The sequence below is a fragment of the Stegostoma tigrinum genome, chromosome 15, assembly GCF_030684315.1.
Source record: "Stegostoma tigrinum isolate sSteTig4 chromosome 15, sSteTig4.hap1, whole genome shotgun sequence".
NCBI lineage: Eukaryota > Metazoa > Chordata > Chondrichthyes > Orectolobiformes > Stegostomatidae > Stegostoma > Stegostoma tigrinum.
In genome coordinates, this window is record NC_081368.1 from 50,456,425 (window position 1) to 50,474,362 (window position 17,938).

Sequence of the window (17,938 nt, forward strand, 5' to 3'; positions counted from 1 at the left end):
CTATAATATCCATGTTTTTTCTCTTTTACCTTTCTGAAATAACTAAGTGACACTTCAATTTTCTAGTTGGTAGGTGATTCTTTGAACAGAGCTTTTGTCCTTGTGCTTTTACTGGAGAGGCGCTAGGTGGCCAACTTAAACATTCCCAATTTCATATAGTCTGCTCAGAATGTTGATCACAGTGTTTTAAATTAGGTAGGAATCATACGCACCACCCTATCTCTGATGATTCTGTGATGCAGGTTCATGCAGCAACACATACAAGCTACATCATGCTAATATTGTCGTTACTGGAAAAAATACTTTTTCTTCTGTACATCCGATCACTTTTAAAAATCATCTATTTACAGTTTATTGATAAGCAGCAGTTCTACCTGGCACTTGATAATCGAATGGTTGTTGAGATGCTTCGAACAGAATTGTCATACTTGTGTCGCTGCTGGAAAAATACTGGACGACCCACTGTGACATTTCTAATTTCACAGAGCATGCTCAGTAAGTTGAGAACTTCAATTTCTATAATAGGTTGAAAATATCTGTAACATATTCTTTAAAAAATACTCACCACATATTTAATCTTATTATCATGAAACTGGCATTTAGTTCCAAAGATATTGACAGCACTCTGATATCCATGCAGTTCCAGTAGTTTGTTCAATCAACTAATGGATATCGAGTAACTATGAATTGTGATCCTAGCTGATCCTGATTTTATCAAAACCTACTATTTAAATCTATGTGCTAACAAAAATGTGCTAGATTGTGATCAGTGTTATTATCATTCCTCAGGCAAGCTTCCCCAGTTTGTTGCATTTCAGATGGGCAATTCCAAATCATTAAGTGCTCTGGTGAGGAATGATAAGTTTCTTTACTGACCCTTGGTTAGTTGCAGTAGCACTTGTTTAAAAAGGATCCCTACCATTGTGAATGCCTTACTCACAGGCCAATTGAAGTTGTTTTAAAAAGAGCCAATTTAACCTCCTTTAACCAGTCTAAAGAGTCAAGCATTTGAGGCAATTCATGAAACACATGGTTTTGAGGGCGAACCTGATGAGGATGAACTGCAAGAAAATATGTTGGTGGTCAAAAGTGTAAGTTGGCCTGTGAGTATCTCAATTGCTGACTCAGTATATTGTGCCATTCTAGTGGCCGTACCTCAACAATGCATGGATTCGATTAGCTGAGCTGGTAGTTGGAAATCATGTACAAAACTAATAAAAATAGAGTCAAATAATATGAAAGCACTACCTGCTTTACATTCAAGAATGCTAATTTATTGCCATCTTTTAAACAGAGGAGTTCTCCTGTGCGAAATTACAGGACTGTCATTTCATCAATGCTAGTATTCAAACCAACATTATAGCTGAATAAATCTTGAGCAAAAAAATGAGACTGCATTTAAACATGGATAACGATAAAGCAGTTGTACTTGGTAAATCTGTAAACTTGCAATTAATTGGATATGGACGTTGTATTCTGTTGAGGAAACTCGATGTTTGAGCTCTGCACGAGTCTGACTGACAAAAAGAAGATTAGTTGGAAGTTGCTTAGACATAAGCTTGTCCCTTATCAGATGCCAGACTTGGATGAGGAAGTGGAAGGGTAGGTTAGTAAGTTTGCTAATGACACGAAGGTTGGTGGAGTTGTCAATAGTGTGAAGGGCAGTTGTAGGTTGCAGTGGGATGTTGACCGCTTGCAGAACTGGGCAAAGAAGTGGCTGATGGAATTCAATCTGGAAAAGTGTGAAATGACTCATTTTGGAAGGTCGAATTAGAATGCAGAATACAGGGTTAATGGCGGGACTCTTGGCAGTGTGGCGGAACAGAGGGATCTTGGGGTCCACGTCCATAGATCCCTCAAAGTTGTCACCCAAGTTGATAAGGTTTTTAAAAAGGCGTATGGTGTATTGGCTTTTATTGTCAAGGGAATTGAGTTTTAAGAGCCACAAGGTTATGCTGCAGCTCTATAAAACCCTTGTTAGACGACACTTGGAATATTGTATTCAGTTCTGGTTGGATCATTATAGGAAGAATGTGGAATCTTTAGATAGGGTGCAGAGGAAGTTCGCCAGGATGCTGCCTGGACTGGAGGGCAGGTCTTATGAAGAAAGGTTGAGGGAGCTAGGGCTTTTCTCATTGGAGCGAAGGAGGACGAGAGGTGACTTGATAGAGGTGTACAAGATGATGAGAGGCATAGATAGAGCAGATACCCAGAGACTTTTTCCCAGGGCAGAAATGGCTATTATGAGGAGGCATAATTTGAAGGCAATTGGAGGAAGGTATAGGGTACAAGTCAGAGGTAGGTTCTTTACATAGAGTGGTGAGTGCATGAAATGTGCTGCCGGCGGTGGCAGTGGAGTCAGATACATTACGGACATTTAAGTGGCTCTTGAATACGAACATGGACAGTAGTAAAATGTAGAATATGCAGGGTAGTTTGATTTTAGAAGAGGATTATAGGTTGACATAACATCGTGGGCCGAAGGGCCTGTTCTGTGTTGTACTGTTCTATATTCTCTGTTCCACATTGTGGATATAGTGACCAGGTTCAGCATATCTACACTGATGAACAGCAAAGACAGATGGGCTATTGTGGGTAAAGTCTTGGAAAAGTGAGCTGGCAAAGTCCTCATTTCAAACGAAATTCTTAACAAATAACAGCCATAAATTTATGAATTATAAATTTTGGGACATGTTTGAGAACTTTAATATTACAATATTGTGTATGGCTGTGGAAATTCCGTTCAGCAATAGCTTATGAAAAATAAGCTATGCAATAATTTAATGAGATGTAGCACAAAATACTGGCAGAACAGCTGAACTCTAAGTTACAAATAGTTCTAGCATGACGCACTAAGTATAAACAAATTCCTAATAGATAATTGGGAGGTTACTCTACACCAATTAGTATATGGCAAGAATCCAAAGTTGCTTTCAGTGCTGCATGACAATCCTCTAGCATTGGAGAGAACAATGATTTGATCTATTTTTTCTACGCATCAAAATGTATTATATGATGGCAGAAAAGCACTCATCAGAATTTGTGTTATCAGAAGGTTTAAAATGCTGAGAGATTGTGTCAAAGTGTCATTGAGCAACTTCATTTCTGGCCATGTAGTTTACGATAAGTGAAGGATTTGGAATGAAAATAGCTAGGAAAGCTTTTTGGACATGACTGGCAACAATACAACATGGGAATCAGAATATAAAAGCACATTCTTCATGAGTAGCAGGGATGACTATGAAATTTCAAACTCTGAGAATGTGGGAGATGATGGCGATGCTGTATGTACCCATGAGTTTTATAACATGGAGTCCGAAGGGCTGGAGTTCAGAGCCTGGGAAACGTAACTGATACATGCACCGCAAGTGAAGAATGTGGAAAGACTTAATTTAATGCAAGGATTACTCATCCAAGGTAGGCCCCCAGATAATGGACGACTCAAGAGTCAGATGACTGGAGGGAGACCACAATAGTGGGATGTACAGAGCGGTCAACAGGCAAATAGTTAATCAGTTTTTATATCAAGATGATGGACAGAAGTGAAGACTGGCAGCAGACAGTAGGAATATGAGAAATGTAACCCAAGTTAGAGCACTGATTCAGAAGATAAATTTAGGAAGTAAATCAAAAGTACTTGTGGTAGATAGTTCTAGTAGACTGGAATAGGCCAGAGAACTTTGGAGAAAAGAGGCTGCTGCTGGACAATGTGATACTCTAGCACTGGTAAAAGAGTTCATTCTCTGACAAAAGATAATCTAAGAAGTCCCCCTGTTTTGAGAGGCGTTTATAGCTTAAAAATAGAATGGAAATTGTACCTTGTCTCAGATCTGAACAGAAATTTTCCAACTGGAGGTGATCTATAAGGCCAAGGCTATGTTTGTAGTTGGCAGATTTGAGGGCTGGTTGGAGAAAGGGAAATTAGAGTAGCCTCTCCTACAATTGGGAAGGCAATTTGGAAGATCTGTTTAGCTATTCTACAATCTTTTCTTACAAGTGTACCTATATAGATATCAAAACAATTTTCCTTCAGGGTAACCTGTTGGTCAGGTAAGCTTTTTTTTATTTTTGAACCCCAGATGAAAAAAAAGAGTGGCAAGAATAGAAGGGAAGCTCTGGAAATTGAAAAAATGAAAATATTTAAAATCAACCTGTTCACATTTGTTATGACACCCTCCCAGAGCTAGTGGGACCCAGGCTTTCTGGCTCAAAGGTCAGGAAACTACCACATTCTGGGTTAAATAATGCAGTTCAGGTGTGGTATTTTTTGTAGGGTATTCTTTTAACATTGGAGTGTTCACACCCTAAGGAAGACCTAGCACTATAATGGAATTTACATTTAGGTAAATTTATCATTGTTAAATTCCCCAACACCAGTTAGAAGTTTAGTCAATGCTAAACATCCATTCCCATTCATTTCTCCATTCCATTGTTCATTATTGCTCTTTTATCTACTACATACTTATTATAGGCTGAATATATCTGATTGCAAACATGCAAAATTATTTTTTTCTTTCGCTGAAGGTAAACTCACTATGGGTACAGTGGTGTCCTTTTGGTTTTAACATATTCATTGCTGAGCTCCTCTCTAAGTTTAGTGTACTCCTCTCCTTTCCACGTGTTGGGAATTCTAATAAAGGATACCATTGAGAAGGTGGATTGTCTGTCATTTTCAGATTATTGACCTGATCTCCTTTAAACTCTTCACTCTTCTGTAGAATAAACTACTTTTTAAGTTTTATCAAGGTTTGACTGTGCTTCATACACAAAATGATTCATCTTTCTAATAAACTGTGTCCAGTTTGTGAGTGTGTAGGTCTGAGAGATTTTGACACCTGATCTTGTTTCTAGTGGAAAGCAATAGTGCTAAAACCATGATAACAAAGTCTGGAGCTGAATGAACACAGCAGCCCAAGCAGCATCTCAGGAGCACAAAATCTTACGTTTTGGGCCTAGACCCTTCATCAGAAAAGTGGTCTGCAGTGTTCATCCAGCTCCACACTTTGTTATCTTGGATTCTCCAGCATCTGCAGTTCCCATTATCTCTGGTGCTAAAGCCATGCTTTGTTTTTTTTATTAGTAAGGATCTAACCTGTGTCCACACATCCACTTCATTTTTAATTGATAGTAAGATTCACTTTTACAAAACATCTGTAGGAAGTCAGACCCTGACATATTGCACCTGCTTTCAGCCATTCTCCTCTAACTCCAATCTTATGTCTGAAAAGAACTCTTAATTGCCTATCTTCATCTTTAAACTGCAGTTCTCTACTATCAATGTAAATTTGGATCCAAGCCTGTCAGTGAGACAGAAACCAACACACGTTTACTTGTTGACAGATTTTATTAACTGCTCAGTCACATTTATTTTCTAAACAAACTTATTCAGACCTCTGGAGCAGGTAGGACTTTAACCGAGATCTTGTAGCTCAGAGGGAGGAACACTACCACTGCATGCCAAGAACTATAACTACTCAGTCCTTTTTTAAATTAACCTGCTTAGCAATATTGTTAGACACTGTTCGAGCAGGTAAGATATGAATCTGGGCTTCCTGGCTCAGAGGTGTGGACACTAGCATTGCGCGCCAGGAGTCCTTAGCTCCTTTTTCTCTCTCTGAGATTAATTAATTGAGCCATCAGTTGTGTAATTACTTTCTATATTAACAGTCATTCACTAAGCCTCCTTTCTCTGGGCCAGAAGGTCTGGTTTGGGTCCCATCTGCAATGGAGATGTTGTATTAAATTCACACATTGTTGATTTAAAAGCATAGTTATTTACTAGCGTACCGGGTTTTATTGTTGGTAATTCTGCACCACCCTGCCAAATCAGATTTCATTCTTTCCTGTGTTTTATATATTGTTTGGCCCTTGTATTAACAAGACCATAATAGTCACTTGTAGCTGAACGATCATTGACAGCTAAGAAATACAATGGAAATTTGTCAGTTGGAAAATGAGATGGAAGTTTGTTTTTGGAAGTCAAATACAGATTGCAACTATTCTCATTTAAATGATTAACTTTTTAATATGAAAATGTTTAAAATTACAGAAGACAATGAGACCAGTATTGATCCAAATGTGCTATCAACATTGAAGAAACTGCAAGATGGATATTTTGGAGGAGCCAGGTGGGTAATCTGAGGACCTATGTAAATTGAACTTTTGTACACTTCCTAGTAGTTGTTATTGAATTCTGTGGAACAGGAGCAATGGCTTAGTTTTCCGGCACACATCCAGTAATAGAAAATGCCTGTCCTGATTGAGATTTCACTTTTTTGGAGACTGAAGGAAAACCTTAATATTGCACCAAACATTGCATAGAAAGCAATCATTGACACCATATGGGGCTTTTAAATAATCTCACATCTTGTATACGATTGGGTTTTAAATATACTTCGCTGCCCCACGTTTCTGTGATATAAAGCAGTTTTCTCTGGTGTTTACTGTGAGCCGAGAGTGGGGCAGAAGTTGGAAGGACGCTAAAGAATCAAGTATATTTACTTCTAATTTAGTCTCTGTCTCAATGGTCTTCCTTTAAGTTAGGACTCCATTCCTTAGACACTAAATATCATGTCTAGCTAGCTCAGAGGGAATTGTATCCTCATGGATCACTTTTGACAAACTAGTCAACAATGATATTTTCTTTCTGCCAGAAAAAAACTGCAATTTTATTTGTCAATGGGTACATTATACTTTCCATTATTGCACTATTTTTGGTAAAGCTCTTGGTATTTGGCATTTGGATTTTTTTTTGTTTCGAATTTAAGATTCGCACAGCACAGGAATGGTTAATTCCCTCTAGTACTGCTTCACAGATGAGCTTACTACCCTTCATTGACATACACCCACATTTTCTGGAAGGGTTGCTGGTTAGCTGTTAAGGATTTGAAGTTTGGCCGCCTTTGCATAGAGTAGTGACACTGTGCCCCATTCCTACTCTAGTTGAATCAACTGGAAACTGAACTCCTCCTTTACCAACCATGCAATTAAGGAATGATGATTTTAAATTCATAAAAGTCATAAAATGTTCTCTCTTGTTGCTATGTATTTTTTTCATTTTTATATGTATAATCTGATATTGATATTAGCCTTCAGCTTTAGATGGCACAAATCTAGTTAGTTAATTGGTAAAGTTTGTAGAAGTAATGTGTTGCTTCAGATGCCAACTGCAGGTTGTTTTAATAGATTGCTTTATTGTCTTTTACTTCCTTTGTGCCAGAAAAACAACAATTTTATTTGCATCAACAGGTGTATTCTACACTCCATTACTATATTATTTCTGGCAGGGCATTTAATGTTTGATATTTATAGCTTTTCTGTTTGTTACTTAAAGTTGGCCACAAAACTGTATGAATTAATTTCTTCTCCATTCCAGCTGTCCGTTTGAACTTAAAGTTTGAAATTAGTAACTCTCTATCAGTTTTAATGTAAATGTCACTTTCTGTCCCATTTGTAAGAAAAAAAAAAATTGCTCTAATTCATTAAGTTCACTATTTAAGTTATTGGTCAGGAACTGGTACAGATTTTTTCACTCCTTCCAAAATTATAATGCAGGTTGAATTAATACCCTCCTCTGTAATTTTTTGGTGCCTTTTTTGTAGGAAGTAAATCTGATTTGCCAATTATTTCTCAATAGATTGTTTTTGTTTTGGAAGGGTGCCCCATAGTTGATTATGCAAAAAGCAGATATTCTGCCTCCTTAATTTTATAAACCCATTCTGGTAGAGCGCCAGAAGCACAGAGCACAAACTGGTACGGTTAATAAATTTCCAACCACTTAATTCCAGGACTGTTACCTAAACCCTGTTTTTAGAGTTGAACATAGCTAGGCTTGTTGAGCAGTTTGAACAGAAAGGAGTCCTCACATATTTTTTATTTACAGAGTTCAAACAGGCAATTTGTCAGCATTACTGGTAACTTCATGCTGCACACACCTCAGTTTTATGGATCTTGGACCTGATGGTAAGACTCTTGCTGACTGGCTTGGTTCGCACGACATAATAGAACCAGTGGAGCAGCTGCATGAATTTCAGCTTTTAGAGTTTGGTAAGGATGTGGATCTACACAATTGCGATTTGTTTAACAATACAGTTTTGACATGTGCTGACATTCTTTTCTCAATAATTAGATGTTTGCATGCTTTTCAGGAATGGAGGTATTTTCAGTCATGGTGTTGCAACTCAGAGTGTTGACTACTGCTCATTCATTTAACTTATATTCTGAAAGGGAGAGCACTCTAATTCAAAGATGTGCAATTTTTACTTTTTAAATTATGTAGCTAAATATGACGTTAGAACTGGTGAGGAACAATATCTTGTGTTTTTTTTTTAGTTACAGCTCTCTGCTGATCACCACAAATTTTTAAATTTTAACCAGGTTGGTGACATGCAGATTTTGTAGATCTCAGTTATGTCAGGGTCAGGCATTAAGAACAAGTCAGCTTGCTTTCTTTAGTGAAAAACAAATAGCAGATTTATTGCCCAAAAAAATCAAATTAAGATGTAAAGTTTATAGAAGAACAGTTTGGATTACACAACAGTATTAATAACTACCTTTCTGAAAAAGTTGATCATGCACACTGAGAAGAACAAAAACATAAAAATTTTGCAGTGTTAACTTAAAGGAACTGTCATCAAGTAACAGTTAAAATCAGTAAAAAGAGGTGTGTTATGGATTGTTGCAACTGGTGTTTGGATTTAGAAGTAACACTGTAAGCCGAAACTGTTGGCACTGTGTGTCTTCGTGGAACAGTCAATCTCTGAAATTTCTTCGCTTTAATCAGTGGAGTGGAGTGGATTCCATTAATCCTCTCTCGGAATCCTCTATGGGTGGTGGAAAATTACTTCTGGACTGGTTCTAATTCTTTTTGCAGAGATTCATTGCAAAGAGAAAGGGAACAATGAGCTGTGCTCTTCAGACAGGTCAAGTTCCTTCTCACCTAGTTCCAAAATACAGCAGACTTATTTGACCAACAAACTGGACCATGTGACCTCTGTCCAAACTGCCTGACTCCATCTGAGTTCTTTGATCGAGAACTGGAAATAATTAGCAACAAAAACAGAAGTTGCTGGAAAAGCTCAGCAGATCTGGCAGCATCTGTGAAGAAAAAAAAATCAGTGTTAACATTTCAGGCCCAGTGACCCTTCGTCAGAACTAATGGTAGCTGGGAAAACATTGGCTGATTTGCAGAAAATAGGGAGGGGGACGGTGTAGGGAGTAAATGATAGGATAGAGCTTCAGGAGAGAGAAGAGCAGTTGGATAGACAAAGGAGTTGATAATGACCTGGCAGGAGGGTGAATAGCTGTTAATGGGGATTGTTAGTAACTACAGCATCTTTCCAGCACCTGCAATTGTTTTGAAAATAATTTGCACCCTACTACATGCAGTAGTTGCATGTTTAGAGAATTATACCATTAATTCAACTCTGTTCATTGCTTTTTCTTTAGTATTTTCAAATTTACAGAAAAATATGGTAGGGAGAATTTTTAAAAAGTGCCTTTTTGCATTTGAGTGTGAACGTGCGTATGAAGAATTTGAAGGAAGGCATTGAATAGTTAACGTTTTTGCATTCACAAAGTGATTATTCGAATTTTTTACTTTCTCCAATTTTTCAAACCGCATTTCTTCAAAGCATGATGGGGCTACAGGCGGGGCTGAATTTGAGAGCTGCTAAAACTCCTCGGATATCTCGCCTGAATACCTATTTTCTTAACATGGTTAAGAATGTTTTCAGATAATATTTTCAATCCAACATGAGTCTGTGAAATGGTCTGTCTCTCCTTCCAATAGCACGCTTATTTTTCCTTCTGTCTTCTCTAGTCGATTGCTGTTTATGCAGCCTCCCAATACTATTTAAGCATGACACTGATACTGTTATTGGCCAACCACATGTTTGATGTAGCAAGGATTTCTGATTAGATTCTTTTGCCTTTTCCTTCCTGTCCAAGAATGCTTGGATAGTTGCACTTGTCTCCAATTTGATCTGTAGAGTTATATCTAATCTATATGGTTCAGATTCATAATGGCTACTACAAGTATTATTGCTAACCATTGTTTGAAAATTAATGAAGTCTGTCATTTGATGACAATCACCATTAATGTAGATAAATTCAAACAACAATGTAATTGCAGTGGAAAAGCATTTGCAGTTACCAATAATACAGCTTTAGTTTGAAGCAAATTTTTAAAAGTATTCACTTTTACAGTGATATTAGAGTAGATTACCTACAGTGTGGAAGCAGGCCCTACGGCCCAACAAGTCCACGCCGCCCCTTGGGCATCCCACCCAGACCCATCCCCCTATAACCTGAACTATGGATAATTTAGCATGGCCGATCCACTTAGCCTGCACGTCTTTGGACTGTGGGAGGAAACTGGAGCACCTGGAGGAAACCCACGCAGACACAGGGAGAATGTGCAAACTCCACACAGACAGTTACCCGAGACTGGAATCGAACCCGGGTCCCTGGTGCTGTGAGGCTGCAGTGCTGACCACTGAGTCACCGTGCCGCCCAAATATTTGTATGATAAACAGAAACTTTGGGGAAGATAATTTTTAAACCCCCAAAACAATTGGGTTTTGTTTGAGAGGGAGATTGGCAAGGTGGTTTCCTGTCAATTTGACCAATTTATTTGCAGGGTTAGGTTGGGTGTTCAACTTTTTTATGAAGGCAGAATGCTGTAAATTTTACAAGTTTTCGATTTTTGACCCATGTAGGCTGTCTTAAGCAAGGTAAGAAAGACCTAGTTGATGGATTCAGCCTATTTACTGCACCGCTTGTGGGCAGGAGATAAAAGGAGCATTTCTTCCATGCCTAACAAGCTTGACTGTAAGTGCCCTCCCTCATCTCGATCTCTCAGTATGTACTCTGTTTCTCTTCTCCCATTCCACCCCCTGACTCTGATTATTAATGAACTTCCCCACCCACATACCGACTGACTTCTCTTGCACCAGTGTCCCCACTGTCAAACACTTTCCTCTTATATCGCCAACCCCATCCCCCTATTCTGGTCACAATCTACTATCTCTTTCTCCTCCTCTCCAGTTTCTCCCCAAATCTACATGTTCTTCAAATACTCAGGGATCACCCATGGCCCTCGAAACTATGCTATCCCTCTTCTCCTCACTCCAAATTCAGTTTCAGGCTGAGAACCTGTTCGTTTTAGAAAAAAAGATTTGCATGTGGTTTAGTTAGAGTTTAATGGTAATATCTGTAATATTGAATCATCAAAGTTATGGTTGCAAGAATTATGAAAGGTACAACCACTGTTGCTGCCTTCTACATATAGCAATTATTTTGAACTGAATGTCAGCTATTGTATTTTAGAGTGAAATGAATGAGTCACTTTTTTTTCATTCACTTTCATGCTAAATGGAATCTATATTTATTTAGTGGGTTGTGGAAATCCTCACCATCTCACATTGAGGGATTCTGGATTTTATTGATGATTGGTTTCTGCATACTTGGGTTTGTTTTTTTGTCTTTGAGGTGGCATGACATTTATTGCTCCAACTTTTGGCAATGCTTTAAGGATGGCTGAATGTGATGGAGAAACTCATTTTGCTTTCTGTTGTAGCAGAAGTGAATGTGCAAATTGCAATTACTTGAGGTGCAAGTGTATGTTCCATTCTGGCTTGCTTAAGCTTTTGCTAGGCTATTTATGATATTATGCTTTTTAATTTAAAAATGAAAGTCAAGGGAAAAATTTGAAATGTTTTACTGTCAAAATCTGGGTTGCTGCATATTCCTTCAGTGAAGCTGGATGAAGATGCTTGAAATGTTGCTACTTCTGGCTTCTAAAAAAATTGAAGAGCATGTTGTCATTTACCATGTGTGATGTTTTTCAGCTGTGTTCTGTCAATTGCACTGTTTACCCCCCCCCCCCCCATTCTCTAGCAGAAATGAGTACAGGTGCAGATAATTCATATTAAGATTCTGAATTTGGAATTAACATGATATTGATATTTCAAACAAGAAAGGAATGTTGATCTTAAAGTCTAGGTTTTGATGTTTTGAGTACCCCAAAGAGATGAACGTTCAGCTGTCAGAATCAGACTTCTCAACTTTATCCTAGTTTTGAGAGAACCAAGCCTGGAACCTTTTTGACATCCTCAGTTTGAGAGTTCATCTTCCACAAATACAAATTCTACCAAATATGAGCTTTAACTTGTTTTTGTCCACGCATTGATTGAGGTTGTTGAGAGGCAAATGGAGATGCCTTTATGTAACACACCTTTATGTGATATAACTTGTACCAGGTATCAATCTAGGTGTTCAAAATACATATTTTCTTTTGGAAACTTATTCAAATCGAATGCTCTTCTCAATTCTCCTGAAGACTGGCAATGCAATTCAAATCACTAAGCACAGACATAGCCAGACCTTGCCCATGTGGGTATTATTCTTTTGTGGTCATTGGCAGGTTATTAACAGGGGAGGCTTCACAGATAAGATGTTTCTGGCCTTCATCTTGTATGTGCACGGTTCCATTTTCCAGCTCTGAATAATTATTAGGTGTGGAATCCCCTGCAAATGTGAGAGCAGAAATTTATTGCTATGCCTGTATTGCTGTCTTGTTTGAGATTAGTTCGTTTAACAGGCTGGCATTTTTAAAAAAGAAAAAATCCTCATTTAAATCCTTGATTATGATCTGAAATTTATCCTGTTTGAAGATCTGCATCTGATCTGATGACCCGAGTTGCTATATAAGAGACAAACAGCAAGATACTTTTCTAAAGCTGTCAATGTTTCGACACAGCCATTGTCAATGACGTCAGTACTGCAGAGGGATATGAACCTTAATGAACTGTGAATTCAGCATTGGAATTAAGATGCATCTTCAGCAGTAATGAAATCTGGAGCTATTGATCCTGATTAAATTAGATTTGTGTTTTTGCCTGAGAATTCCCTTTATCATCTGAGATTTGCAACTATTACCGGAATACCGTACCACATCATTAAGCCTATTCCAATCTAGAACCAAACTAATCTTACTCATTCAAATGAGACCTTGATAAACTTTTTGATTAGGAACAGGAAGCTGATAGAAATAGATGAAGTACTTGTGGAAGTTGTTACTTCTGTGTAGCCCAATTTGTTGTAGTGATTGTGATGATGAGTTCAACCAGGTAGACCTCATAGAATATGAATTCCCAGATTGGACTAGATTAATAGCCCCAATCAGGGAGCCCTGATGACAGATAAGAACAGAAGTGTCCGGTATCCTGGTGCTCTGTGGGCTGAGTCTGAGGGAGCTGGATCAGTATCTAGGATTTTCCACATGTAAATAAGGGTGACTTGGTGATGGTGTACAGCCTTTGTAGAGTTATTTCAGTGGCGACGAGAGTAAAGCACGCTCCTAAAGAAACTTCACTTGCAATGCTTGCATTTGCATTGGGGTAAGCATTTTTGGCACCATGCCGTTATTGGGAAACCTGACTCGTTCAATCCTGCCTTCAAAGACTGGGCCCAGGTTGTAGAAAGAATGAGTTATTTTGGCCGGACAGATGACATTAAGGTAGATGAAAAGCAATGAGTAATTCCCATGACAGCTTGTGGACCCACAGCATTTTCAGTTATTAGGACCCTAACTTTCCCTGAGGTACCAGATACTAAAACCTTTCAAGGGTTGATGGATTTAGTCAAGAAATATTATGACTCCAAGCCACCTCCAATTCTGAGACGCTGTTAGTTTCACTCAGCAAGTTGAGTACAAGGGGAATGGTATCGATATTTTTGACTGGATTAAGACACCGAGCAGAGGCACGTGACTTTGGTTTAACCATTGATGAGATATTGAGATCCTGTTTGCTGTGTGGAATTAATTATGTCACCGTGCAGAATCATCTAATAGCTGAAGCCTAGTTGGTCTTCACACAGACACTACAACAACTGAATTTATTATTGGAAAATGCAGCAAGTGGAGCATATGAGTTGTAGGGCATTCTAATGGAAATGGACATCTTCGCCAGTCTGACTGAGCTTGGGGAACACCACACGTGAAGGCAATGGCATGACCTTGATGTCATATTTTGAACAGAGGGACCATAAGTTATCCCTCAACAAAACTCCAAAACAAAGAGGAGCCTTGGCCAAACCATTAAAACTTTCTTCAGGTTCCGGACCGGTATGTCATTATAGTTGCTGCCAGTATGTGGAATTGAGACTGCAAAAGCGACCTAAGTAATGTAACAGAATTCACAGGCTGTTATCTGGGAAAATGAATTCTTTGGAGACTCCACCTACATCTGGTTTGGAACAATTAAATTGCTTAGCAACGTCCAGATCAGAACCGATCAAAATAGACTTCTGGTTAAATGGTACCCGGTTCTGACAGATATCGATACCATTTCAGTGATCGCGGAACCAGTCTTTAATGAAATTTGCTCTGGATTCCAACTCTTAAATTTGCACAAGACTTTGGCTAACTTGGAACCTATACTGGATAACTTTACAGATTAAGGTTACAACTTCAGTTCTGGTCTCTTTGTGAAGCAGCTGGTTCACTTACCACCGATCTGAGTAAAAGGCTTGGACTCAAGCTTAATGGGGCGAAATTGGTTGAGAAAGATTCAACTTGATTGGTTCAACATTTTTTCATTTAGAAAATGTTGACTAGGAAGCAACTCCATGATTCTGCAAGGCCCACCCAATGTCATTTTACCTTTTGGGCCAAAGTAGAAGCAGAGGGCTGAAAAGCAACGGAATCATCAAAGCAGTCCACTTAACAGAATGGATAGACCAGTGTACCAATGTGAAGCCCGATGGGTCAGTTTTCCTTTGCGGGGATTTTAAACAAACGGTAAAGCACTTTTCACAGCTGGGTACATACCCAGTCCTTACATAGAGGATTTATACCCAAAGCTGGCAGAGGGGTGCTGTCCTTCATGAAACTGGACATGAGCCATTCGTACTTGCAGTTGTGGTTAGATGAGGATTCTCAGATGTACGCCACAATTAATAGCCGTAAGGGTTTGTACCAATATACAAGACTGCCATTTGGGGTGTTGTCAGCCTGTGCCAGTTTTCAGTGGACGATGGAGAACATTTTACAAGATCTACTCCAGATCACCATTGATCTAGATGACTTGCTAATAACATGGAAGACCGATAAGGAGCACTCGCATAACTTGAACATAGTCCTTAGATGTTTCTCCCAGGCTGGTATATGCCTGAAGGAGGAAAAATGTGTATTCCAGACACCCCAAGTGATCTACTTGGGCTACAGAGTTCACAAGACTGGATTACGTCTGTTGGAAGACAAAGTGAGAGCGATCAAAGGTGGCCTGGCTCCTATGTCTGTATTGGAACTTCGGGCTTTCCTTGGGCTGGTGAATTATTATGGAGAGTTCATACGTAACCTGGCCTCCATTCTGGCGTCTTTGCATCAGCTCTGAAACAAGGGTCAGCCTTGGTGATGGCTGCATCCATCCTCTGAAGTGTTGGCAAACTGTCATCTCAAGCGAGATCTGGCATTGACATGCGATGTCTCCCTGTACATGTTTGGAATAGTATTAGCACATAAGTGGCCCAATGGAGAGGAACGCCCAATAGAATATGCATCCAGGATTTTGGCTAATAGAGTGTGATTAGGCCCAGATAGAGAAGGAAGGTTTGGTGATCATATTTGGAGTTGGGATGTGCCACCAATACCTTTTATGGATGTAAATTTGTAATAATAACAGACAAGTCCCTGCTAAGTCTGCTTAAAGAGGACAAGGCAGTGCTGCCCAGAGTTTCAGGCTGAATTTAGCAGAAAGAGCAGTACAAACTTTGAAGGCAGACTTAAAGAAACAGCCTACAGCTTCACTCGATACCAAACTGTCCTGTTTCCCGTTTGATTGTAGGGATAGCTCTAGCAGAATCACTAAAGGGGAGATGACTCCTTATCCAGTTAAATCTGATCTTCCCGGACCTGGGGCGGGGGTATAAGGGTCAAATGGCATTAGGAATGCCAAGGCTGGATGCAAGACTACGCTGAATGGGAGAGACCATTTATTTCTGGGGAGAGAGTTTGGTGCAGGAACCACAGAATGGCCCTGCATGGATAAGAGGGTAGGTCAACTGAGGTCCGGTCCAATGACACACAAAGTTTGGGTAGGTGAAATGACCCTGAACAAGCACTTGGACCACATGAAAGCTGCAAAACATGCTTGGCTCCTTGGAACAATCAGAAAGGCCTGTCGGAACCTGTAGGTTCTCCCTCCCTGTTAAGCACGGAAGAGACTTTGGAATCTGAGATAGACATGGTGAACGTCACTGCCTCATCCCCTTTGCCACCTGAAGAAGGGAATGAATTTATTCAGAGATTCTCCAGGCAAGAGAGGTCAACTTCTGGGTGTTAGGTGCCACCTGTATCCAAGACAGTGTTGGAAGAACCTGACCCGGTGCTGAAACAGTCCAGGAGGAGCTACAAGTGAGAGAACCGTCCCATGTCCTTGAACTCTGCAGGGTGTGCGGGGATGTAACAATTGTAACAAGGTCAACCAGATGCATTTCAACCCAATCAGGAAGCCCTGGCTGACAAATATAAACGGTGTCAGAGGTTCTGCTCATTCTAGCAGCTGGCTATGAGAAAGCTGGATCAAAGTCAATGACTTTGCATGTACAAATAAAGGATGACTGAGTGAGAGGATACTAGCCTCTGTGGAGTTACTCCACTTGTCTCATTGTCATCAACTAGAAAATTAACTTCGTTAACACAGTGTGGAACTGGACGAATATAGCAGACCAGGCAGCATCAGAGGAGTAGGAAAGCTGATGTTTCGGGTCAGGACCCTTCTCTTGTTTCTAGGGTAGAATAGAACCGTAAGTTGAGGTTGTGGTTGTGGATCCTGTGAAGAATGGAAAACAGAAGACGTCCTTTACAGGTCTGGGAGAGGGACGCTGTGAGTTGGGGTAGGCTTGATTGAAGGGCGAGGAGATGCTGGTGCATTGCCGAGAGTGTGTGTTTGAGGAGCTGCAGAGAAAAAACTTTTTTAGAGGATCTGCATGTTCTATGTGTGGTGGCTGTTCACGGTCAGGGCCAAATTGGGTTGGCCTGAATGTGGATTGCAGTCCATTTGGGCTGATCTGGTTCCATAGGCAGGTGCTGAGAAAGGCAATGTAGCTTTTTTTTTAATGTTGTTTGTTTTTGGAATCAGAAAATGTGTATGTGTTATTTTCCTTAATTATATAGGTGGGTTAAAATTCATTCTAAACCGGTACATAGTCAGTGGAGGGTGCTGATTGGCAACCAGGCCTTTATTTTATCATTTTGATTGTCTGTTTGCAGTCAGATGATATGTTGGCTTTCATGACTGCTGCAATATGCTCATGTGCATGCACTTGCAAAGCTTGAGGCCCATTCCCCTCTGTATGCTAGTCTGTATGAATCTTCAAACATGGCAGTACTTGTGTCTTGCTTGATGTTAATCAAGAATTGACCTTCTTAAATTACGAGTGTCTTCATTGCCACAGTGGAAAACCGTGATGAGTTAACAGTGTACTTAAACCAACTGTTGGAGAGCAAGCCACTGCAAGCTAATATGCTGCCGACTGCACAGAAAAAGGGTCTGCAACGTTTCCGTGCTGCTGCACATGCTACACGGGACCTGGTCTCTCTGGTACACAAAGCAAAAGGACTTGACGTTCAAAGTTAGTTTGGTGGTTTTTTTTTCTAGAAATGTCGCAATGAATTAAGAGCACTTTCAAGGGATTACCTTATTAGGGTTAACCAGGGAAGGCAATGGCCTAGTGGAATTGTCACAGGACTGTTAACCTTGATTCAAATCCTGCCACAACAGATGGTGGGATTTGAATTCAATAAAAATCTGGATTTAAGAATCTAATGATGACTGCATTCATTTCATTTCATTTCATTTCAATGAATCCGTTGTCGATTGTCAGAAAAATCCAAATGGTTCACTTTTATGGAGGGAAACTGCTGTCCCTGGTC

The 17,938-nt window shown here is 39.6% G+C and overlaps 1 protein-coding gene across 4 annotated transcripts in view; it reads left to right on the plus strand.

Moving 5' to 3' along the window:
- The window catches only part of phka1a (phosphorylase kinase, alpha 1a (muscle)), a 110,732-nt gene that overhangs the window by 42,933 nt on the left and 49,861 nt on the right, over nt 1-17,938 (plus strand). For 2 of the 4 annotated variants that reach the window (XM_048544440.2, XM_048544441.2), the window contains exons 16-19: nt 351-495; nt 6,050-6,128; nt 7,883-8,046; nt 17,461-17,637. In XM_048544440.2, coding sequence (XP_048400397.1) covers nt 351-495; nt 6,050-6,128; nt 7,883-8,046; nt 17,461-17,637 — 565 coding nt within the window. The remainder of the gene's footprint in view (nt 1-350; nt 496-6,049; nt 6,129-7,882; nt 8,047-17,460; nt 17,638-17,938) is intronic. The other 2 variants (XM_048544442.2, XM_048544444.2) reach the window with 2 other exon arrangements.